This window comes from Myxine glutinosa, chromosome 1 (genome assembly GCF_964187855.1).
Source record: "Myxine glutinosa chromosome 1, kmMyxGlut1.1, whole genome shotgun sequence".
In the NCBI taxonomy this organism is placed as follows: domain Eukaryota; kingdom Metazoa; phylum Chordata; class Myxini; order Myxiniformes; family Myxinidae; genus Myxine; species Myxine glutinosa.
This window is the reverse complement of record NC_136261.1, coordinates 184,732,108-184,756,987: the sequence shown is the minus strand read 5'-3', so window position 1 is coordinate 184,756,987 and position 24,880 is coordinate 184,732,108. Positions and strand designations below refer to the sequence as shown.

The window sequence follows — 24,880 nt, the reverse complement described above, 5'->3', positions numbered from 1 at the left end:
GGTTGGGCAATAAAGTTTTGCTGATGGGTGGGGGAGAAAAAGTTTGCCCTTGGTACATGGGGGGGAGGAGGGGGGGGGGGGGGTCACGAAACTTTTACGCCGACCTACTTCCAATTCACCGCCCCACCCACTACATAATTTATGAACACTCCCTTCTCGTTTTAGCAGCACTGAAATCGGAGAACTTAACACAGTGAAATGTTGCTGTTACGTACATTGTAGAGCGATATATATTATATATACATGGTCATCTCTGATCGCTGAGAGCATGAACTCAACCCCTCTACACTTACTTATCATCAACGTCAGACACATTTGGGAAAACCTCGAGATTCTTCTATTGTCGTATGCACCAACATTAAAACAAAATATTAGGTGTTTGTGGGGGTCCCCAAATTGTGGGGGCCCTGTACAAACGCACCATTCGTATCATTGTTAATCCGGCACTGGCTTTGGCTAATTGGCAGTGTCACGGTATTTTTTGTGTACATATGTGTACTCACTCACCCCTCACCACCGACACGGCTCACTCACCCCTCACCACCGATACGGCTCACTCACCCCTCACCACCGACACGGCTCACTCACCCCTCACCACCGACACGGCTCACTCACCCCTCACCACCGACACGGCTCACTCACCCCTCACCACCGACACGGCTCACACCCCTCACCACCGACACGGCTCACTCACCCCTCACCACCGACACGGCTCACTCACCCCTCACCACCGACACGGCTCACTCACCCCTCACCACCGACAAGGCTCACTCACCCCTCACCACCGACACGGCTCACTCACCCCTCACCACCGACACGGCTCACTCACCCCTCACCACCGACACGGCTCACTCACCCCTCACCACCGACACGGCTCACTCACCCCTCACCACCAACACGGCTCACTCACCCCTCACCACCAACATGGCTCACTCACCCCTCACCACCGACACGGCTCACTCACCCCTCACCACCAACACGGCTCACTGAGTCCCTCAACACCGACACACTCGACACAGGTCACCCCCTCTCTCACCACCGACACGGGGCACCCCCTCTCTCACGACCGACATGGCTCACTCGTTCACCACCGACACGGCTCACTCACCCCTCACCACCAACACAGCTCACTCACCCCTCACCACCGACACAGCTCACTCACCCCTCACCACCGACACAGCTCACTCACCCCTCACCCCCAACACGGCTCACTCACCACAAACACGGCTCACTGAGTCCCTCAACACCGACACAGGTCACCCCCCTCTCTCACGAACGACACGGCTCACTCATTCACCACCGACACGGCTCACCCCTCACTCACCACCGACACGGCTCACCCCTCACTCACCACCGACACGGCTCACGGACTCCCTCACCACCGACACGGCTCACTCTCCCTCATCACAGACACGGCTCACCTCTCACCACCGACACGGCTCACCGACTCCCTCACCACCGACACAGCTCACTGACTCCCTCACCACCGACACGGCTCACTGACTCCCTCACCACCGACACGGCTCACTGACTCCCTCACCACCGACACGGCTCACTGACTTCCTCACCACCGACACGGCTCACTCACCCCTCACCACCGACACGGCTCACTCACCCCACACCACTGACACGGCTCACTGAGTCCCTCAACACCTACACGGGTCACCTCCTCTCCCACCACCGACACGGCTCATTCATTCACCACCGACACGGCTCACCCCTGACTCACATTATTACGTACATTATTACTTCAAATTTAAAATTTTACTTCTTCTGTCAAGTCTATTACTAGTATTAGTCACCAATGGGCGCAATGGTTTGTTGACAAAACATTCGGCCCGCCAATATGGCCGCCGCTCGGCTTCACGGCTGCTAATGCTGCGCCGCATCTCATTGGCTCTCCAGGTTCCATATATACACAAAGAATTAAGTTAAGCACCCCCCCCCCCCGTTTTTTTACAACCTCGCACATTACAAGTTTGTTGTCGTCAAAACAGTGTAATATACCCATGATATTGCTATATTTTCTGGAGAAGTGATATTATGGTCACATAAAAACATAACAATCATGCCGTTTTCAATATTTTATTCTGAATAATTTAAGGTGAAATTTTTTGGGAATTTTAGGCATATTTTCACCTCAATTTAAGTATGGAGCTATAGGTCCATCACGGACAGTGTGGATGACGTTTATGTTTTCTAACGTACAGTCATTGTTCTGAGAAGACCTCTAGCGATCTTTGCGTCAATAACGTGTGTAGGACCCACGTGATCGGATCACTGACTCAACCCTACGTCTCATAGACCCTGTAAGCCGTCGTATGCGTTGCTGTGGCAGGTTGAACCCCCTCGAGCACGTTTGGGACATGTTGGGACGACAAATTGCGAAGATGGTCCCTCCAATAGCCAATCTGGATGAATTGGAACGTGCATTACATCGGGAATGGAACAACCTGCCACAGCAACGCATACGACGGCTTACAGGGTCTATGAGATGTAGGGTTGAGTCAGTGATCCGATCACGTGGGTCCTACACACGTTATTGACGCAAAGATCGCTAGAGGTCTTCTCAGAACAATGACTGTACGTTAGAAAACATAAACGTCATCCACACTGTCCGTGATGGACCTATAGCTCCATACTTAAATTGAGGTGAAAATATGCCTAAAATTCCCAAAAAATTTCACCTTAAATTATTCAGAATAAAATATTGAAAACGGCATGATTATGTTTTTATGTGACCATAATATCACTTCTCCAGAAAATATAGCAATATCATGGGTATATTACACTGTTTTGACGACAACAAACTTGTAATGTGCGAGGTTGTACAAAAACGGGGGGGGGTGCTTAACTTAATTCTTTGTGTATATACCTCCGTGGTGGCGACCCAATTTTCAATAGCGTTCTTCCTTATGCCTAGATACACCCACACACCAGATTAGAAGATGGTACTTCGCTTATTTTTTCAAGATATTCCGCTCACAAGGTTCAGACATACATGGTGGAGGCCATCTTGGATTTTGACGTGGCGACCCAATTTTCAATAGCGTTTTTTTTTTTTTGTATACAGAATCGAGGCTCGTGAAAGAGCTAACATTTATCACACAAACAAATCAAACAGACAAACAAAATATATAAAAAGAGGGAGCGGTAGACAAGATGGGGAGAGAAGGGGAAGCACACAAACACAACATTTGAGAGCAAAGACATCGGGAGATGTGTGGGAGGGAGAGGGCTTGGGGGGAGGAGGCATGGGAAGGGGAGGGTGGTTGGGGGAAGTATAAAACACAAGGACACCAAGGACTTCCAGGAAAGAAGTTGGTATTTCAAAAAAGTGGATTTGGGGTGAAATTAGCGGGGGTAGAAAAGATCAAGGTTTTGGATGGGGGATGGGGCGTTCTTCCTTATGCGTAGATACACCCACACACCAGATTAGAAGTTGGTACTTCGCTTATTTTTCAAGATATTTCACTCACAGGTTCAGACATGCATGGCGGCGGCCATCTTGGATTTTGACGTGGCGACCCAATTTTCAATAGCGTTCTTCCTTATGCCTCGATACACCCACACACCGCATTAGAAGTTAGTAGCTCATTTATTTTTCAAGATATTCCGCTCACAAGGTTCAGACATTTACTTTTCAAGATATCGCGCTTACAAGGTTTCGATATGGTGACAGCCATCTTGGATTTTGACGTGGCAACCTAATTTTCAATAGGGTTCTTCCATATACCTAGTTGCACCCACACACAAAATTAGAATTCGGTCCTTCGCTTACGCACACACGTCCGCACACACGGACGGAGGGGAAACCATAGTCCCCCTTTTGCTCCGCGGTGCGACTGGGTACAATTTTTTTTTCAATTTAACCCATTTAAAATTCAGGCTGGAACACAACAAAATGTGAAAAAAAAATCAAGAGGTGTGAACCCTTTCTGAAGGCACTGTATGAAAGGTTACAAAGAAGAATTGGGGAACTATAGAACTCTTAGCTTGACTTCAGTTGCAGGGAAGGTGGTGGAGATGTTAATTGAGGAATGGATAGGGAAACATTTGAATAATTTAAAGCAAATTAAAGGTAGTCGGCATGGATCCACCAATGGTAGATCATGTTTATCAAATTTATTGGAGTTCAATCAAGTAGTTTCTGATTGGACGGATGAGGGAAGTGCGGTGGATGCATTTTTCTCGCTGATTCTTCACTTCCCCTGATTCTCTTATAAAGGCCCTTTCACACTAACGAGATAGGTACTCTCAGGTAGTGGAAGTTCCCCCGACTCAGTAATATTGCCGTGTAAGTGTAGAAGCAAATAAGCTATTTAATAAGGCTGCCATTTCACCCTCGTCGTTCACCAATTCTCCTCCGTACTATTCCTCAATGAGCCCACATTCCTCTTAACCCTTTCCTTACCACTGACATACTTAAATGTCTTGCTAATATGTTTAATATTCTTAGCTACAGTATGTCTCTTTCATATTCCCTTTTGGCCTGCAAAATTATTTTCTCAACTAATCTCCATTTCCTTCTACACTATATAGAAGAGAGTCAGACTCTAGTCCTGTTGTTTTGCATTCAATTGTCTCAACTTTTCCACCTCACTGGAATATACCTAGCTACTCTGCACCCTACACATTTGCTCCTTGAAGGTTGCCCATTTCTTGTCCCATTTTACTTGTGTTGAGGAGCATCTTGCCAAGCACTTGCCTGGAGGTACTTGATGGTAAGCTGATCAAGTCCCATCCAAGAATGGAAACTCGATTCTTGTGATCTTGAGTGCCCAGGTGCTGTGCAAAAGAAGGTAAATCCTTCATAATGATATTGCAGGCAAAACACTTGTGCGTGTAGCCCCTGGCAGACAAATGAAAAAGAGAAATGCAAAATAAATATTCAGTCTCCTTAAGATCTCGGATCATAATCTGATCAAGCATTAAAATTAACTGCTTTTAAACTACAGTTGAAGATGTACAAGTTTTTGGGAGTTGGAATAAATGTCATCGTTTAAAAGCTTTTTCGTTAAAAAGCTTTTTATATCGTTTAAAAGCAAACTATCTGATACGTTTTGAGAAAGTTCAAGTTTTCTCACACATAGAGCTGAAGAATTAAAGGGTGTTCCAAAATTATCTTTCTCATTTTGAATATAGGTACAAAAATAACTAGAGCGTCACTCGGTAGAGTGTATACCTGCACCAGGCTGAACAGTTTACATTTTATATTCCACTGTTAGGCCAGATCTGGATCTGGACCTCCAAAATCCAATTGGTTGTTCTTCTCACCTACACAACTCAACCACCAAGTTTTGTCATAATCTGTCGACAACTTTTTGAAATATCATGCGACATATCGTTTTTGACGCCATCTCTCAATGGTGAGGAATCACTTAACTAGAAAGATACCTGTATACCTGCACCCCCCCCCCCCCCTTCCCACGCCTCCTCCCCCCAAGCCCTCTCCCTCCCACACATCTCCCTGCTCTTAAATGTTGTGTGCTCTCAAGTGTTTGTGTGCTTCCCATTCTCTTGTCTTCCGCTCCCTCTTTTTATATATTTTGTTCGTCTGGTTGATTTGTTTGTGAAGTAAATGTCAGCTCTTTCACGAGCCTCGATTCAGTATACAAAAAAAAAAATACTCTTCGACATCATGACATCAAACGATATGCCTCCGCCCATATTACATCATTACAATAATTGTACCAAGTTTGATTTAAATCCCTTCAGCTGTTCTCAAGTATCACATTTTTACCTGACATGACCTTGACCGTTGATGCTGAAATCTAAACAGTTCATCTTTTCATCATAATATATACTTGTATAAACTTTGGTCAAAATCCCATCACTGGTTCACAAGTTAGTGCAGTAACATAATTTTTACCTAATGGGACCTCTGACCTTTGGATTATTGGCCCCATAATCGAATCCGTTCATCATTGCATCATTATACATCACTAGCGTGACTCGGCGTGCTCCGCGCGCCTCACCACACGTCGTTTCAGAGGGGTAGGCATCTTTGACCATTTCGGTGTCTTTTGGGTTTCAACGTGTTTTGGGTCTTCAGGGCCATTTGGGTCTTCAGGGTCTTTTGGATCCTCTGGGCCTTTAAGGGTATTTTGGGTCTTTGAGGTGTTTTGGGTCTTCAGGGTCTTTGGTCTCTTCATAGGCTTTTGGGTCTTTGGTGTCTTCAGAGGCTTTTGGGTCTTGAGGGTCTTTGGTGTCTTTTGGGTGTTCGGGGTCTTCAGTGGCTTTTGGTTCTTCTTGGTCTTTAAGGGTCTTTGGGTCTTTTGGGTCTTCAGGGTCTTTTTGGTCTTCCGGGTATTTTTGGTCTTCGGGGTCTTTTGGGTCTCCGGGGTGTTTTGGGTCTCCGGGGTGTTTTGGGTCTCCGGGGTGTTTTGGGTCTCCGGGGTGTTTTGGGTCTGCGGGGTGTTTTGGGTCTCCGGGGTGTTTTTGGGTCTCCGGGGTGTTTTTGGGTCTCCGGGGTGTTTTGGGTCTCCGGGGTGTTCTGGGTCTCCGGGGTGTTTTGGGTCTCCGGGGTGTTTTGGGTCTCCGGGGTGTTTTGGGTCTCCGGGGTGTTTTGGGTCTCCGGGGTGTTTTGGGTCTCCGGGGTGTTTTGGGTCTCTGGGTTGTTTTGGGTCTCCGGGGTGTTTTGGGTCTCCGGGGTGTTTTGGGTCTCCGGGGTGTTTTGGGTCTCCGGGGTGTTTTGGGTCTCCGGGGTGTTTTGGGTCTCCGGGGTGTTTTGGGTCTTCGGGGTGTTTTGGGTCTTCGGGGTGTTTTGGGTCTTCGGGGTGTTTTGGGTCTTCGGGGTGTTTTGGGTCTTCGGGGTGTTTTGGGTCTTCGGGGTGTTTTGGGTCTTCGGGGTGTTTTGGGTATTCGGGGTGTTTTGGGTATTCGGGGTGTTTTGGGTATTCGGGGTGTTTTGGGTCTTCTGGGTGTTTTGGGTCTTCGGGGTGTTTTGGGTCTTCGGGGTGTTTTGGGTGTTCGGGTTGATTTGGGTCTTCGGGGTGTTTTGGGTCTTCTGGGTGTTTTGAGTCTTCGGGGTGTTTTGGATCTTCGGGGTGTTTTGGGTCTTCGGGGTGTTTTGGGTCTTCGGGGTGTTTTGGGTCTTCGGGGTGTTTTGGGTCTTCGGGGTGTTTTGGGTGTTTTGGGTGGTTTGGGTCTTCTGGGTGTTTTGGGTCTTTTTGAGCCTCAGGGCCTTGAAGGGTATTTTGGGTCTTTAGGGTCCTTGGGGTCTTTAGGGTATTTTGGGTATTCAGGGGTCTTGGTGGTCTGAAGGGTCTTGGGGAAATTAAAGGGTCATCAAAGGTCTGAGGGGTCTCAGCAGTCTTAACGCAATTAAGAGGGTTAATTAAGAGGGTGGTAATTATATTTGAAGAAGAAGAAGACGTTTTCGTCGCATATAAACATACATACATACATACATACATACATACATAGCGAACCATATACATTTGCTCTATTATAATAAGATTCATCATTGTATCAAGTTTGACTTGGGTTACTTCAGCCGATCGTAAGTTATTGCGGTAACAAAAACCTATCACGAACGCACTGACGGACAGACGGATGGCTAGCCGGACGGACAACCAAAAAACGTAATGCCTCCGACGACTTCGTCAGTGGAGGTATAAAAATTATTTTATACGGATCCAGATCTTCACCAAAATCTAATTCATTTGTCTTTGTCACACACCACACCTGTCCACCAAGTTTCATCGAATCTGCCCATAATTTTTGAGAAGGGTTTCTTCACCATTGAGCAATATTGATAAAATGGACATATAGCATGATATCTTGAAAATTTATGGACGGATTCGGATGAAAAGTAGTGGACAGGTCAGGTGTGTGACAAGGACGAATCGTCTTACAAAAATAGAAATTGACAATCTTACAAAGCTTGGGTCAATCAAATTAAAATTGATGATTTTTCCGATGAAAATTGATATTAAAAGTTTGACCTCTAGTTGACCTTTGACCTCAAAAACAGTTTGTTTCCCAATTCAGTGATGCACTATGTAATTGCTGTTTAATTGTCAAGTCAATTGGATGAAAATTGATTTTTTCAGATGAAAATTGATGATTTTGGAAGTTTGACTTTGAGTTGACCTTTGACCTTTTGACCTCAAAAATCGCTGGTTTCCCAATTCAGTGAGGCACGGTGCAATTGCTATTTGATTTTCAAGTCAATCGGATGAAAAATGGCAATTTTAGAAATTTGACCTTTGACTTCAAAATGAATTGGCTTCTTCCTTATGACCAACTCTACGATTTGGTGAAGTTTTGTGAAGATCGGATTAAAGTTGTGACCTATAGGCGATTGACAGACAGACAGAATAATGCACAAGACCAACCAATATACTTTTGAAATCTTCGATTTTGCAAGTAACAAACAAGCAAGCATGGATGAAAACATAACCTCTGTCCACCTCCAGTGACGTAGGTAACTAGTCTCTGTGAAGGCATCGGCGGACCAATAGAACTATGGATGGATTTACCAGGACAATGATTGGGGCACACTGACCGCCATGGGAAGCAAGGACAAACTGATGTTTCGGGTGTTAATACTTAGTGTTACCCAACCTTCATATCTTGTTCCAATAATTTATCCAATGAATGTACGTACTGTCGCAAAGTTTGTGAGTGTTATTACATTTCAGTAATTTTTGTTTACCAATAAGTTGAAAACATTTTGACCAGGTTCATAATCCTTGCATAGCAGTGGTACTAAATGTGGAAGGAAATACCGAGATCTCTTGTGCAAGTTGTGCCTTCCAAGTTTTATACACGATTGCATTGTCATCAAGTACAAATATGTGGCGTCATTGCCAACTGGTATCTCCCAGTGAGAGATTCTGACACAGTTGGCATGCCAGTTGTCTCAAACCATAACCCAAGGGCAGCAAACTAAATCTGGCACTGTTACTGTGCGTTGGAACAGCTGATGGTGGCCTGCCATGTGTGCCAAAATGGTTTCTTCCCGAGAATGATTTCATTCATGTTCCATTTCTAAAAGACGGGCAAAAAAAGAAAAATCCCAAATCTTTCCTATAGATAGAGGATATTATAATATACAGATGAGGCAACATGGAATTTCAATTACAGTTTTTGTCAATCTGATATATTTAGTACAATATCTATGCCAATAAAAGAGAGAAGTGACACAATAATGTTTCATGTAAACTATTGTTCATCTCATGACTGACAAACTGAGGATCCTCTTTCAGTTTGATATTAGTTCAAAAGAACCCGACTGCTACTGTTACAAGGAGACAAGGAAATCTCAACACAGGAAGATGCCAATAGGCCCATCATGCCATTGCCACATTCACATCCCCATCCCAATCACCCAAGCCATGAACATATCTCACCCTCCACGATACCAACCGTACCAACTCCACAAATCACAACTATCGATGACGCCTCTTCACGGTGGTTGTACCCCCCAACGCAAGTCGGGGGAAAAATCTTCCCGATTCTTCCCTGCTGCCCGGATTCATCAGGGCAGTGTGGTTACGGTCATCGTGCCGATCGGTCCATTTGGACTGGCCCTTTCCCTCTTCTCTCTCTCTCTCTGTCTAAATCTGTCGTGCCCCACACTTCATGAAGGCGGGGCTACACCATCCTAGATGTGGGGGATCTCTGGGTCACTCCTGGGAGATCAATCGACTGTCTCCATGCCGCAGGCTTATTCAAGAGAACTATCCCAGGCTATACAACAACATCTTCACAAATCCAATCCAACGCCACTTCAAAATTTCATTTGCAAATTACTGTTGAAGTAAATATTAGAATATGATGATTTTTAAGGAACACAAAATAAAACTCCTCTTTTTGATGAGATATTGTTCATGACAGGTTGTGAAATTTATATTTTTGTTACTTTTTTATTTGGCGTTTATTATTGTTCATATGAGCATAATTATGTAGAGTCGACGTAAACTCTTCTTCTTTTTTTTAACACACTTTTATTTAACTTCATCTGAACTTTGTTTGTTTGACACGTTTCAAATATTTGAGCCGTTAGTTTTCTAGGTTCCATACGTCCTAGAGCTGAAACTTGGCCCACTGTCCTCTTTTCTGGTACATTCTCATTTATCAAAATTTAATTTAAAAATAATAATAATAATGGTTTAAAACTTAAAAACAAAAGTGTGTAGCCCTAAAACATGTTTTTTTGTTTACTTGTTTCAACCCCAATACTGTACCAGTTAATTTGGTGGTCAATTATTTTAAGCTGTATCTACACTTATTTTAAATATCTTATCTCAATTTATTTTTGGCCATGAACAGTGTATAATTTTTACGGCGTAGCCCATTGGGGCAATGCCATCTAGAACAGCGTTTGTCTGTCCATATGTATGCCCCCACAAACATACATCAATCAGAGCTGAGAATCTGGTCACATGGCAGAGAGACGGCATTTAGTAACTATTACAGTTGCATATTTTACTAAAAGGAAATATAATAACCTTCTGTGGAACAGGGTTCACGTGAAGTAGTGACATGGGCATTGAGGAAGTTTAGGAGTGGAGGAATGGTTGATCAGAGTAGTGATGGCAATGTACAAAAGAGCGCGCACAGCAGTAAGGACGAAGGACGGGAACAGTGGTGAGTTTGAGGTGAAGGTGGGAGTGCATCAGGGGTCGGTACTAAGTCCACTACTATTTGTAGCTGTGATGGAGGTGCTGGCTCGGAACGTAAAGGAGGGTTTACCGTGGGTGTTGTTGTATGCAGATGATCTGATGTTGATTGCAGAAAGTATGGATGGACTGAAGGAGAAGATGAACAAGTGGAAGGAATGTATGGAGACGAAAGGTCTGAAGGTGAATATCGGAAAAACAAAGGTGATGGCAAGTGGTAAAGCATGTGGTGAGGTGGAAAGAACTGGGAAGTGGCCATGTGCTATGTGCAGGAAGGGTGTCGGAGTGAACTCAATTCAATGTACAATGTGCGCTGTGCGCTGAGTGGGTTCATCAAAAATGTAGTGGTTTGAGAGGGTCATTAACCAGTGTGGCAGCTACATTCAAGTGTAAGGTGTGCACAGAGGGAGCTGCAGATGGAGGAAATGTTGTTGGATCTTGGAGACGGCGTGAAGCTGGAAGGTGTGAAAACATTTTGTTACCTAGGAGACATGCTGAATGGAGAAGGTGGATCAGACTCGGCAACGGTTGCTATAGTGAGATGTGCATGGAAGAAGTTTCGGGAACTGAGTGGCGTGCTGATGATGAGGGGAGTGTCGTTGAAGCTGAAGGGAAAGGTGTATGCTGCATGTGTGAGAAGTGTTATGATTTATGGGAGCGAGACATGGGTAATGAATGTCGAGCAGCAACGAAGGCTGGAAAGGGTGGAAATGCGAATGGTTCGGTGGATGTGTGGAGTATCGTTGAGAGAGAGGAAGACAAATGATGAATTGCGAAAGATGATGGGAATAAAGCCTGTGATTGATGCTGTGAAGAGAAACAGTTTGAGATGGTTTGGTCATGTGTTGCGGAAGGATGAAAGTGACTGGTTGAGAAGTGATGGAAATGAATGTGGAAGGAAGTAGAGGACGGGGAAGACCGAGAAAGACTTGGCTAAAGATGGTCGAAGAAGAAATGCGGGCCAGGGGGTTAATAAGGGGAGATGCAGAAAATAGGGCAAAATGGAGAACATTGTCATGGGGACCACAAGGCTAACCCCCGCTCTTGCAGGGAAAATGGCCTTTTAAAATGCGTTGTTGTTGTTGTTGTTGTGGAACGTTTTGGGGTCCCAGCGGGTGTCATAAGGTAGGTAGGAGGTTTCAGAAATTCCTCAACACAATTATGATTTTGAAATGCGAACGACACGGACCTTGCTCCCGAATCCAGAAGTGAGCAAATGATTGTGAAGTGAACAAAACATCTCAATAAAATCGTGATTTAATATCTTATTTTGATATATTAATAATATTGTATTAATTTGTGATTGGAATGATTTATTTATGTTGTTTGGAATTAAAATATATAGAGATATTGAGTTTAAAACAGAACAAGGAAATTACGTAAGGGTTTCCATCCGTGACATTCGCGGATTCCCCATTTGCAGTTTCACCATTGACTGGATATAGCAACGTTCAGACTGGGAAAGTTTTTTTTTGTGCAAGTCCTTCACGAACCTGCTGTCAATGCCTGCCGTTCAACTGAAGGTGGCACAGGAATGTGGAATTTATTGGTTCATCATTTACCAATCACCGTTTTTTTTTTTTCCCAAGACATTCACAAACCAGTTCTCCATGCCTGAAGTCAAAAAAATTAATACATACATTATTTGCTAAAAGCTAACTGGTATCTCCACCCAGATCACATTATCCTTTTCAACTGAAGGGTCAAACAAGCCCAGCTATGCCATTGTTAGACTATCGATCTTGTTTTAATACACACTTCTCATTGGCATGCCTGATTAACTAATATGTATGCCCCCAAATGACGTGAATTAGAATATGCAAAATCTGAAAAATAAACACGAGAAACCCAACAAGAGCAGGAGACAAAATATTAAATGGAACCTACCGTCCAATAGCTTTCTCAATTCCTCGATGGTGCAACATGCTTGCTTTGTGCCCATTGAACTCCTGTGGAAGGACATAGAGGGAAGTGGTGGTTGAGCACAATAAGGGGAGTTTTAGTTTGTTAATGGTAAAGATTAGGGATGGACACCACGGGATAAAAACCAGAGTTGGTGGACATGCGGGACAAGAAGAAGGGGGTGATGGGCATGCGGGACGAGACGAAGGGGTGATGGACTCATGGGATGAAAAGGTGTGATGGACGCTCTGAACACGCGGGACAGAAGGGTATGCGGTGGGCGCATGGTATGGAAGAGCAGGTAGTGTACGCGTGGGACAGAAGGCTGGCATTGGATGTGTTGGATGAGCGGGTAGGTGGTGGACAACTGGCCGTGCGGGACAGAAGGGCAGGCGGTGGACGTGTGGGACAAAGTCAGGCGCTGGAGGCACGGGACAGAAGGGTAGGTGTTGGATGCGTGGGACAAAAATCAGGCGGTGGATGCGTGGGACAGAAGGGCAGGTGGTGGACGAGTGGGACAGAAGGGCAGGTGGTGGACGAGTAGGGCAGAAGGGCAGGCGGTGGACGCGTGGGGCAGAAGGGCAGGCGGTGGACGCGTGGGGCAGAAGGGCAGGCGGTGGACGCGTGGGGCAGAAGGGCAGGCGGTGGATGCCTGGGACAGAATGGCAGGCGGTGGACGAGTGGGGCAGAAGGGCAGGCGGTGGACGAGTGGGGCAGAAGGGCAGGCGGTGGACGCGTGGGGCAGAAGGGCAGGCGGTGGACGCGTGGGACAGAAGGGCAGGCGGTGGACGCGTGGGACAGAAGGGCAGGCGGTGGACGCGTGGGACAGAAGGGCAGGCGGTGGACGCGTGGGACAGAAGGGCAGGCGGTGGACGCGTGGGACAGAAGGGCAGGCGGTGGACGCGTGGGACAGAAGGGCAGGCGGTGGACGCGTGGGACAGAAGGGCAGGCGGTGGACGCGTGGGACAGAAGGGCAGGCGGTGGACGCGTGGGACAGAAGGGCAGGCGGTGGACGCGTGGGGCAGAAGGGCAGGCGGTGGACGCGTGGGACAGAAGGACAGGCGGTGGACGCGTGGGACAGAAGGGCAGGCGGTGGACGCGTGGGACAGAAGGGCAGGCGGTGGACGCGTGGGACAGAAGGGCAGGCGGTGGACGCGTGAGACAGAAGGACAGGCGGTGGACGCGTGGGACAGAAGGGCAGGCGGTGGACGCGTGGGACAGAAGGGCAGGCGGTGGACGCGTGGGGCAGAAGGGCAGGCGGTGGACGCGTGGGACAGAAGGGCAGGCGGTGGACACACGAGACAGGATATGGAAACGCGAAGCAGAAACGATAATTTTACCAACCAAGGGAGTGAGAAAACGTTCGACAACTTGCGAACGAACGTAAGTTTGTCTTTACCTGTGTGTTTGGGAAGACTAAATTGCAAAGATAGCAGTTAATCGCCATCTTTGTCTCTGTGATCAGCTTCTTCAGATTTTCACAAAACGTGCTGTTAAATGCGACCTTCAAAACAAAAGCGATTACACCCACTGTCAGTTTACATCGTTGTTTGCACTCCGACACAACCACACTTAGTACTTACAGTTACAAGTTACAACTCCGTGCAGAATGTTCGAAAGGGTTAAAAACTTCACATTTATACCGGACATCCCGACAGACCTGTGTACTTATCCACCAGTTATTCACAGCTGACCGGCCCTCACGCCTAATGTTTCCCTTCTCTGATCGTCACGAACTCATGGCCAGCTGAGCCCACCCGATCCAACCACCCCGACCGCCATTTACAATCTCCTGCCTCGGCCAGCGGCCTACACAGCCTCAGGCCTCAGCCGAAATGACACAAACAAAAACACGAACTTCCTTTCACTTCATATTTTAAAACTTTCAACAAAATCACTGGTGAAAAATATAAAATTATGGCTGCGATTTGCTGACATTTCCGTGACAAAAACAACCAATGTTCCAATCACAAAATGCATCGTTCTTCAATACATGTTATATGTAAATGTAAATATAAATATATATATATATATTTGTTAATAGTGTTTTAAATCTCTTCCCTCATACAACCAAGAATGTTTATCGTGTAATGAGAATTTTTTTTTAAACAACAACAACAACAACAACAACAGCAGCAGCAGCAGCAGCAGCAGCAGCAGCAACAACAACAACAACGACAACAACCCGCTTACCGCAAAAATTACAGATATTCAGATAATAAATCTATATTTATGAAAAATGAAAGAATAATTACATATTCGTGAAAATAATTACAGATTTAAAGTATGGACAACGTAATGAAATACTGGTGTGAAAGGGGAAGGGCTTGCTTTGCGGTTAGGCCACTTCCGCCTAGTTGTGAAAGTGGGCGGGCCCAGAACTTAGCACATTTCCGGTTTTTTACTCGGGGTGTCAGAAAGGCGGTGACGCGTTATATAGCTGGCTCGCATCTCCGTTGCTTGGATTTCTTTTTCGCGGTCTTCGCGGAGTTTTATCCACCGGTAATTTACTCGTTCCTCTTACTCTTCCCTCGTTCACACCACTCCACACTGGTGTTTTGTCGTTTTGTGCGGGCGAGTTGGAGTTATGGGGATTTCCGGACTCGCAGCTGTGTTGACAATCGCTTCATACCCTCAAGGCTCTTTTAGTGTGCACACATCACTACTGTGGGTGTGCTGTGCGACTACTGAATGAATTTGAGATGTCTGTTTAACTGTATGTTGATCTATCGGTAGTCTAATTTATTTAACAGAGTTTGTGTCCTTAATTGTTCATGAAGAACATCGCGAGAAAGCAACTTAAAAGCGGAGGACCATTTAAAGAATGTAATTTCTGGAGGGAAGTCCACGACGCTGTTGTGTTCCGCACCTTTTTAATCTTCGAACTTAGAAACGTGGCCAACATTCTTTGGATGTGATTAACAGTATAATTAGAGATTGTAATTACGCATGAATGAACTGGTAGAAGATTTATGAATGAATCTGGTACTCGTGCTGGTGGTTCCATTTCCCAGTGCTGGTGGTTCCACTTACCAGTGCTGGTGGTTCCACGTCCCAGTGCTGGTGGTTCCACGTCCCAGTGCTGGTGGTTCCACGTCCCAGTGCTGGTGGTTCCACGTCCCAGTTCTGGTGGTTACACGTCCCAGTGCTGGTGGTTCCACGTCCCAGTGCTGGTGGTTCCACGTCCCAGTGCTGGTGGTTCCACGTCCCAGTTCTGGTGGTTCCACGTCCCAGTTCTGGTGGTCCACGTCCCAGTTCTGGTGGTCCACGTCCCAGTTCTGGTGGTTCCACGTCCCAGTTCTGGTGGTTCCACGTCCCAGTTCTGGTGGTTCCATGTCCCAGTGGTGGTGGTTCCATGTCCCAGTGCTGGTGGTTCCATGTCCCAGTTCTGGTGGTTGCACGTCCCAGTGCTGGTGGTTCCACGTCCCAGTTCTGGTGGTTCCACGTCCCAGTTCTGGTGGTTCCACGTCCCAGTTCTGGTGGTTCCACGTCCCAGTTCTGGTGGTTCCACGTCCCAGTGCTGGTGGTTCCACGTCCCAGTGCTGGTCGTTCCACGTCCCAGTGCTGGTCGTTCCACGTCCCAGTGCTGGTCGTTCCATGTCCCAGTGCTGGTGGTTCCACGTCCCAGTGCTGGTGGTTCCACGTCCCAGTTCTGGTGGTTCCACGTCCCAGTGCTGGTGGTTCCATGTCCCAGTTCTGGTGGTTCCATATCCCAGTGCTGGTGGTTCCATTTCCCAGTACATGGCTGTCACTCCTTTACCAGTGTTTGACTCGATTGTATGTGACCATGTTGTGCATTGTAGGTGTAGCTTTCAATACTTGATTGATTCGGGATGTTTGTACTTGGCAAGGTACAGATTGTTTTGGTTGTTGAGAAATATTTTTTTTAGTCCACAAAATCGAGTCTCGTGGAAGACTGAGGAGACGCAAGTAGAATAGTGTACTCACTGTTGGCCACAACAAGCAAGAGAATGGAGTAACACTGAAGGATGGGAGGAAGCACAATTACTTACAACCTCATATGCTGAAGCAAGGGTAGAGGGGTTGGTTTTGAGGTGATCTCTCCCCCCTCCCCCCCCCCCCCCCCATATCCCCCGCCCACCCTGCCATTTGCCAGGATGAGTGGGAAAGGGACAGAAGGTTCCTTATCATGCAGGTGCCTGGGACAGAAGGTTCCTTATCATGCAGGTGCCTGAAAAAGTCTGATGGCGTTGCTGAACTAACAGAGTGTAAGAGGTTTCTATAATGCATCATATCCTTTGACTGCCAATAATTTTGTCCTCGCAAATCTTTTTGAAACTTTAGGAGGCAGAACCTGAAATTTCCTCAAAATGATTCGCCTATTTCAATTTGTCCTGTATTTAGTCAATTTTCACTGCGACAAGACACCGCATGTGTCTCGGTAGCGAATGATGCTACCTGACAATCCTACAGCTGCAATTGCAGAGCTACGTACAATGCGCTAGGATAGCGATAGTGCTGTGCAGTACACTACCACACAAAACCACTAATTGTTATGATTGATTAATTCTCGGTATCCCAATAATATTGACTCTTGTGGGTGCGTTCACTTTTTGGAACCTTTTTGTGTGCAACTGCCGACGAGTGCATTTCCGTTTTGATCACGAGTGTCATCATCTACGTGTAATTCCTAAGCCGCGTTTTGGTTCCATCTGAGGCCTCGATTTCTTCTTCAATTTTAAACTTGCTGTTTATCTCCAGATTTCCTTTTCTACCCTAAATTAATAAATGGAATGATCTGGTGTTCTGCTTTTTTCTTTTTCTTTTTTGTTTTTGTCCTAAATTTCTCCCCTTTTCCCCTTGTCCTGCTACCACTCCAGCATCCCTACCTACAAAACAGAGTGTTGGGTTAGGCGGCGTTCATGGGGCGAGAAAATGTTGCGTGTTGGGATGTGGGACGACATGATGGCCAACGTGGCCCCCTATATATAAAAGCAGATAACCCATGTACAGCCTGCTTGAACCCCTGGAGGGAAGAGTGTGATTGAATAGCATCCGGAAGGTGGTTTCACAAATGAAAGAAAAGAGGAACAAAAGATTTGTGCAATAAGCCTGGATTTGGGGAGTCGAATCAGGATCTGGTTACTGGAATAACCCGTGCGTCATGGAGGAGCTGGGGAGGGTTGGATTGTTGAGAGGGCACAGGAAGCTGGAACAGAGGAGAGGCATTTAAAAACAAAGAGCGGCCACCGATGAACTCGTGTGTTTATGCCTCTGCGGGGAGATACCAGTAATGTCGAGAGCTTTAGATTCCACATAATCCAGCAGAGACTGGTGTAATGCTGGTGCGAAAGCGCATAAGAAGGCTTTTGAGATTTTGGATAACCCATGCACACTTCATTCGAGACACAAGGCTTCTTGATTTGTCAAATAAAAATCTTTATATTTAGACGTGACTATTATGAATCACGATTTAGATTTTTTAAACACGTCACAGACAGGTCAGTGGCTTTTTTTTTTCCCCCCATCTCTTTAGATCTTTTAAAGCACCTCTCGCCCATCTGCAGGATGTTTTGGTAACATCTTTTAAAGCACCTCTCGCCCATCTGCAGGATGTTTTGGTAACATCTTTTAAAGCACCTCTCGCCCATCTGCAGGATGTTTTTGTAACATCTTTTGAAGTACTCTATTTAATCCATCTTTCAAGTCGTGCTTGTGGTTTTGACAAAGGGGAATAGTCTCTCTGCTCACTGATGCTAAGCATTTTGTGCCGCACTGCCCCAACCGAGTACCATAAATTTATCATGAGCTACTCATTATGGGCTCACAAACGGGCTAAAAGCAGATATATTGGAAAATGATAGCGATTCAGTAGCAATAACGTGGCTAGATATTGATCTATTGTTCTGGCCACTTTAAACACCATGGTTTGATTTGCTATCTTCCTGTATAATGTATTTGAACAAAGGAATTTTGAGGTCTTGAGGGTGGTGGTGGGTGGGGTTATGGGGGGGGGCACAAAACCTTTGTCTTAGCTGTTATCGAATGCTGTCAATCAAAATTATTTAACGAGGCATTGCAAGCCAATTAAAGCAGTGCTTCATTCTTAATTAAGGATTTGATACTCTGCTGGTGTTATGTACTTGATCATTAAAAAACATCATTGAGCATGCAAGATAGCTGAATGGTGGCATTGAAGAGTGAGCTGAAGGATTTGCTCGATGCATTCGGAGCATTGCAGATCGACGCTGAACTTTGAAGTAATCGCAATCACTTTGTATTGCTCATTTTTATTCCTGCGCTTTTTGAAAAAATAACGGCTTTGTCTGTCTATCTCTTAAAAGGTTCGGAAGAAATTCGCTAAACTTGGCAGTTGTGATCCCCACATGGCAAGAAGGTGCAAGAGCAGTGTCATTTTGGCTCCGCCTCATAGGGCGGGGTCAAAAGGTCAAATACCGAAAAATGCAATTACGGGCACATTTTGAAATATATATTTTAATGAAACTGTGTATATGCAATCGACATTGGGGGCACATGAAATATGTAACGATCTTTTTGGATTTGACCCTCGGTTCATCATTTTTAACTCTAAATTTGATATTGGATCATTCCTGGTCACTCCATTGGGTCATTCCTTTTTGCAGTCTTTCAACTTTACTTTCGGTGGGAAGTGTAGAGATTTACAATGGCATGCAATCAACTTCACTCTTTCCTATTTCCTTCCATGAGCCCTGACCATTAGACACATGTGCCCACACATCCATATACATACCTACATGAATATGTGTATATGTATGTTAACTATATATACATATTTAAGATTACGTTGCTTTTAAAAATCTTTAAAATTCTTCCAACACTGACCTTTACTCCCATTACCTTATATACCAGCAGTAATCCCCGATTCATAGACGTGATACAATCAAGAAGCACCATTCAAATACTCTAATGAAGTTATGTACCTGTATTGATGTATGTGGCAGGGGTTTGGTGGGGGAAGTGAGGAGTATGACATTTGTCTTGCAAAAGTGTCCATAATTGAGATTAAAGGATACTTTTGGGATATTTATTCCTGCTAAAACCAAACACAGAATTTGAATGTTTTCCCTTGACGGAAGCCCAGATCAAATTGCTTTTCCGTAGATGTGGGTATTTGGGTGGTATAAGCATACCTTCGTGTCCGTCATTACCTTACCTCATCAATCTTGACTTTATGACAAAGTTTAATCAAACCCTCTCGGACTGTTAAAGCAGCTAATTGTCTACAAGTTGCTTGCAGACCCTTTTTAACCCGACGTTTTTAGGAATTGCCTAATGTTTCTAGTGGCTCGTCAGACATACTTGTCATCTGCTTTGCAACAAATTCCAGCCTCCCTTCGTATATTTTGTGAGTCGTTTTGGAGAGATTTGGATCCATGAATATGGGGATTAATTTCAAATATGTCTGAATTTTTTTTAACAATGAAGGCTGATGTATTGTGTCCCAAGTGAATGGTTGCGCTATTTTTCATCACGCTGCAACTTGTTTCACTTAATGCCAAGGGCTGACAGGACGGCCTCGTGATACGCGCATTCACCTCTAATCTGATTAGCCTAGGTTTCAATCCCGACCCAGCTAGCAAATCACAACGGAACATCTGTGGAAGATCATTCTCGCACCACCACGTTCCACAGATGCCCCAATGGTTGTCCGGTGGGCTATAATGTCATCCCGGTGTTTCACAAACGGCGATTCATCAATGTACCTCAAATGGATGTAAAATGAGCGTCTCATCTGTCAGCATTCGTTGGTGGACGTTGAAGACCCCATGGTGTCCTTCGTGAAGATTAGGCGGACCATCGCCAGCACCATGAGCAAATTCCAAATTCCTTCCCTAACCAGCAAGAGAGCATGAATGATTTGTCTGTATGAATGATTATACTATTAGCCTCTCGAGTCTACTCGTTAATAAATACAACTTTAATTTCAGTCTCTGACCTGAGTATTTCAGACCATCTTTGCTGTCATTTTTGTTAGCTCCGCCGCCAAAGGTGGATGGAGGTTATGTTTTCACCCCTGTCTGTTTGGTTGGTTGGTTGTTTGTCTGCGAACAAGACATCTCAAAGTTGTGGACTGATTCGTCCACAACTCCGAGACTAGTTGAGTTGTGGATCTGAATCTGAGAATTCTTCGAGTCATTCTTCACCATTGAATGATGGGGCTAAAACCTATATTTTGCATGGTATCTCAAAGTTATGGATGCATTCGAATGAAACTTAGTGGACAGGTTGGGTGTCTGACAAGGACAAATCTATTCGATTTTGGTGAGGATCCTGATACGAGAATTTTGTAATTTTAAAAAGTGATTCTTCACCATTGAGTGATGGGGCCAATAAAATATATATGACCTATCAGTGGGATACAAAACATAAACTGTTCAACCTGGTGGAGGTATGCTCTCTACCGAGTGCCATTCTAGTTACTAGGGCATGCCCGTACTATATATAAGCTAGGACGTGCCCGTACGTGGGTGCCCGTTCCTTGCCAAAAAAAAAAAAAAAAAAAAATTTGTGTAGGGGTGTGTGTGTGTAAACATCCTAGGGCGTGCCCGTACGTGGGTGCAAAAAAACATGCGTGCAAACAACAACAACAAAAAAAAACTTTGAAACCACGTGGCAGTAACGACCACAGAACCCCCCCCCCCCTCTATTTACATGAATGGTTTGGTCCATTCGCAACGACCACAGAACCCCCCCCTCTATTTACATGCAATGGTTTGGTCCAAAGCGAACGGCTTGCAGTGTTTGGTAAAGAAATCGCCATAGCTCGGTAACTACTTCTCCGATTAATATGAAACCTTGAAAAGGCACATCCTCGGGTCCCCAGCAATATACCTGGCAAGTTTAAAGTATATCGGACCGGTAGTTGTCGAGAAACAGCGGTCACAGACAAACGTACAAACGTACAAACGTACAAACGTACAAACAAACACACAGAGATTACTGGAATTATAGATAGACTAGGGCATGCCCGTACTATATCTATATCTAAAATTATATCCCCCCCCCTCTATTTACATGAAATGGTTTGGTCCAAAGCGAACGGCTTCCGGAGTTTGGTAAAGAAATCGCCATCGCGTGCACAAACGCGCAGGAAAGCGAATGAATCGCAAATTCGTTTTTATTAGTTTTAAAACATAGTTTAACGCCAACATAGTTTGCAAACGTGAAATAAATGAATACGCTCTCAAATGTGCCATCCGAGGCAGAGTGTGTCCGCCACGTTCGGCACACGCGATAGTTCGCTGCTCTCTGATTGGTTGAATCGTTTTTTGGACATAGCTCGGTAAGTAATTGTCCGATTAATATGAAACCTTGAAAAGGCACATCCTCGGGTCCCCAGCAATATACCTGGCAAGTTAAAAGTATATCGGACCCGTGGTTGTCGAGAAACAGCGGTCACAGACAAACGTACAAACAGAGATTACTGGAATTATAGATAGATTATTGTGTGGATGCAGTATGGTCTTACAATTCAAAGGACAACATTTTTCTCACATCCGCATTCACAAGATGTCAAAACGGATGAAAACTCCCTGTTAATCGATTTGTGGCGTGCAATGCCCAGGAACATTAAAATTGTGTGAACCTTCAACCTTCCTTCCTGGAATGAGCAGTTTTCCCACACTGACCAAGTATGCATGGTCTGCTACATCTCAAGCAAGGAGCATCGTGTATATATTTGCAGGTATAGTCGCTCATTTCCTGAGCAAAGCGTTTCTTCTCCAACGTCTTTGTACCACATGACATGCACTCGGAGCATTCAGGCACGGTGGAGGTTGCGTGGGGGCGGAGAGGTGGGGGAAGAAGACAGTCAAAGCTGATGTAATTAAGTGTGCATTTACACATGGGGTGGAGAAGCTGAATCATTATTTGCTTTTGTACCTGCAGCTGGTTTGTTTCTTAGCATTGGACATATTTGAACTTCAAAGGAGCTGCTCAATTTGTGATGTTTTATTTCAATTGCCTGTACTCAAATTTTAACTTTCTATCTTATTCCAGCACTGCCTCGCTGTTCACGTTCAGCATTCCTTCCCTGGCTCTGCTGTTTTGCAATATATCTTATCATTTGCTCATGAATGACTTGATCTGGGCGACGGCTTGTATGTTGTCGTCGGCCCAAACTACAGCACAAACACTTATTCGACCTCCACAGCCCGAATAATGGCTAGTTTTCACAAATCTGCTGTTTTGTGCTTTTCAAGGAGGAGAATGCATGTGCTGACATTTAGGAATGAGGACATTCTGTTCAACTTACCTGGAGTGGTGTCACAATTTGCATGCGTCATCTTGAATTGAGTTCAAACTCGTGAGCCGAATCTCGAGTGGTCCTCAGCCCCCTCCATGTGTGTGTGTGTGTGTGTGTGTGTGTGTGTGTGTGTGTGTGTGTGTGTGTGTGTGTGTGTGTGTGTGTGTGTGTTTTGTACCATATTCGTTTATTACCCCCTTCCTCTCCCCCCTTGAAGGTGGATGGAGGTTATGTTTTCACCCCTGTCTGTTTGTCTGTGAGCAGGATATGTCAAAAAGTTATTGATGGATTCGGATGAAATTTGGTGGACAGGTTGTGTGCGTGACAATAACGAATTGGTGAGACTTTGGCTCAGGTTTGGATGCAGATCTGGCCTATCAGTGGGCTACAACGCATAAACTGTTCAGCCTGGTGGAGGTATGCACTCCACCGAGTGCCATTCCAGTATTTTCCCTGTTTTCTTAATTGTCTGCAGTTTTGAATTTTAGATCCAAGGACTTTGAATGCAAATGTTTGATTCATTGGTCCTATTTAATCTTTAGCCTCTTGAGTCGACTCATTAAAAATAAAACTTTAACTTTAGTGTCTGACCTGAGTATTGCAGGCATGGGAAGGATTTAATTGCCAGGAGGCTGCAAGGTATTTTTTATGTTGGTTGCCCTTTGTATCTGAAGAAAACCATCCGCATGATGCGAACTACGTGGTAAAGTTGTTTATAGTACAGAAGCTGTTGCCTGGACAGCAACGACACTGAGATAGTAGATGGGGTAACCTGGTGTCAGAGAATCGCCAAGGAGGCTAAACTACTTGTTATCTGCAGTCCATGCAAGAATTTGGAACTTAGCCAGGTTGCCAGTGATAACTCATCTACTCTTCATGAAGGTATGCACACACACTTCCTGGCAGGATAGCCTCGAGTCGAGGCTATCCTGCAAGCCAAGTGGTATTTCTTTCTGTTGCATTAAAAGTGAAATTTTCTAAATTCTCAGCTGAATTATTGTTTCAACCTTATTTTAACGTATTATTTTTTATTCTGTGTGTGATAATGCTGTTGGGACTGAGTCTTTCTTGAGCCCTTGGTTTCTGTTTAATGTCACGTAGTTGATTGTCATAAATGATGCGATAAGTGCTTCAAACAACGGACCACAAATCGGCTTTGTACACTTTTTTGTTCGGGGGAATTTGCATGTTTCTTTGGCCACTTATTACTCTCATCAGAGGAGACTGTATTGCATTTGGGTCCATTTGATAGTTTGTTACTTGGCAATAAAAAATTTATTTGACAAGTATGTTGATCACTCCGGTTTGTGTGTGTTTGTCCGTCCGCTTACTTATAATTGCATACAGGTCAAAATTTTAAACTGATCTTCAGGAAACTTCACCAAACAGTAGAATTCGTGGTCCTAAAAAATCCTATATATTTTGAAGGTCAAAAGGTCAACATAGACCAAACAAAGTTCAACCATTTCTTTCAATTTTCTAAAATCCTCAATTTTCATCTGATTGACTTGAAATTTGAATATAATTTTCATATCGGCTTACTGAATTTGACCACCAACACAGGCCAAAAGGTCAACACCTAGTCCAAATTTCTAAAATTGTCAATTTTCATCTGGTTAACTTAAAATTTGAAGCATATGAGGTCACTGAATTCAACCACCAATTATTTTTGGGGTCAAAACGATGCTCTACTGAGTGCCATTCTACTTTGTTCTCTTTTGCCAAGTGTCGCTCTATGAGTGATTTATTTTTTTTCATTCTGTTTGTCTGTCTGCACATAATGTGCAAACATAGATGACAAATGCCACCTGGTGGTAGCCAGTATTACACGTTAATTTTCTTTCAACCGAGTACGTCTGAAGTATGTACAATTATAGAATGCGAGTTTGTACTATAAAAGCACACATAACAAGTTCTAGCAATGGTCTGCAATCTGATTGCTCTTTCTAGTCAATCCAATAAGCCTGGTGTTGGCTTAGCGGTTAGGGTGCTGGCTTGGGATCCTAGGATCCTGGGTTCGAATCCCGGTCGATCGCTGAATTAACGCCAGGGGGGTTGACTCAGCCTGTCATCCTTCCGAGTTCGGCAAATTGAGTAC

At 44.9% G+C, this 24,880-nt stretch overlaps 2 protein-coding genes across 6 annotated transcripts in view; one reads left to right on the top strand and one right to left on the bottom strand.

The window, feature by feature from the left end:
- Positions 1 to 14,549, bottom strand: part of ZNF106 (zinc finger protein 106) — an 89,085-nt gene extending 74,536 nt beyond the window's left edge. For 3 of the 4 annotated variants that reach the window (XR_013623936.1, XM_068123545.2, XM_068123526.2), the window contains exons 1-4: positions 14,194 to 14,549; positions 13,933 to 14,037; positions 12,519 to 12,580; positions 4,709 to 4,852 (exon numbers count right to left, since the gene is read on the bottom strand). Coding sequence is in view for 3 of the 4 variants with exons in the window: in XM_068123545.2 (XP_067979646.2) it covers positions 4,709 to 4,852; positions 12,519 to 12,580; positions 13,933 to 13,980 (254 nt within the window). In the remaining variant the exon portion in view is untranslated. The remainder of the gene's footprint in view (positions 1 to 4,708; positions 4,853 to 12,518; positions 12,581 to 13,932; positions 14,038 to 14,193) is intronic. The other variant, XM_068123535.2, reaches the window with a different exon arrangement.
- A 359-nt stretch (positions 14,550 to 14,908) lies between these two features.
- The window catches only part of LOC137431795 (synaptosomal-associated protein 25), a 68,639-nt gene continuing 58,667 nt past the window's right edge, over positions 14,909 to 24,880 (top strand). For both annotated transcript variants that reach the window (XM_068123516.2, XM_068123507.2), the window contains exon 1: positions 14,909 to 15,035. The gene's annotated coding sequence lies outside the window, so the exon portion shown is untranslated. The remainder of the gene's footprint in view (positions 15,036 to 24,880) is intronic.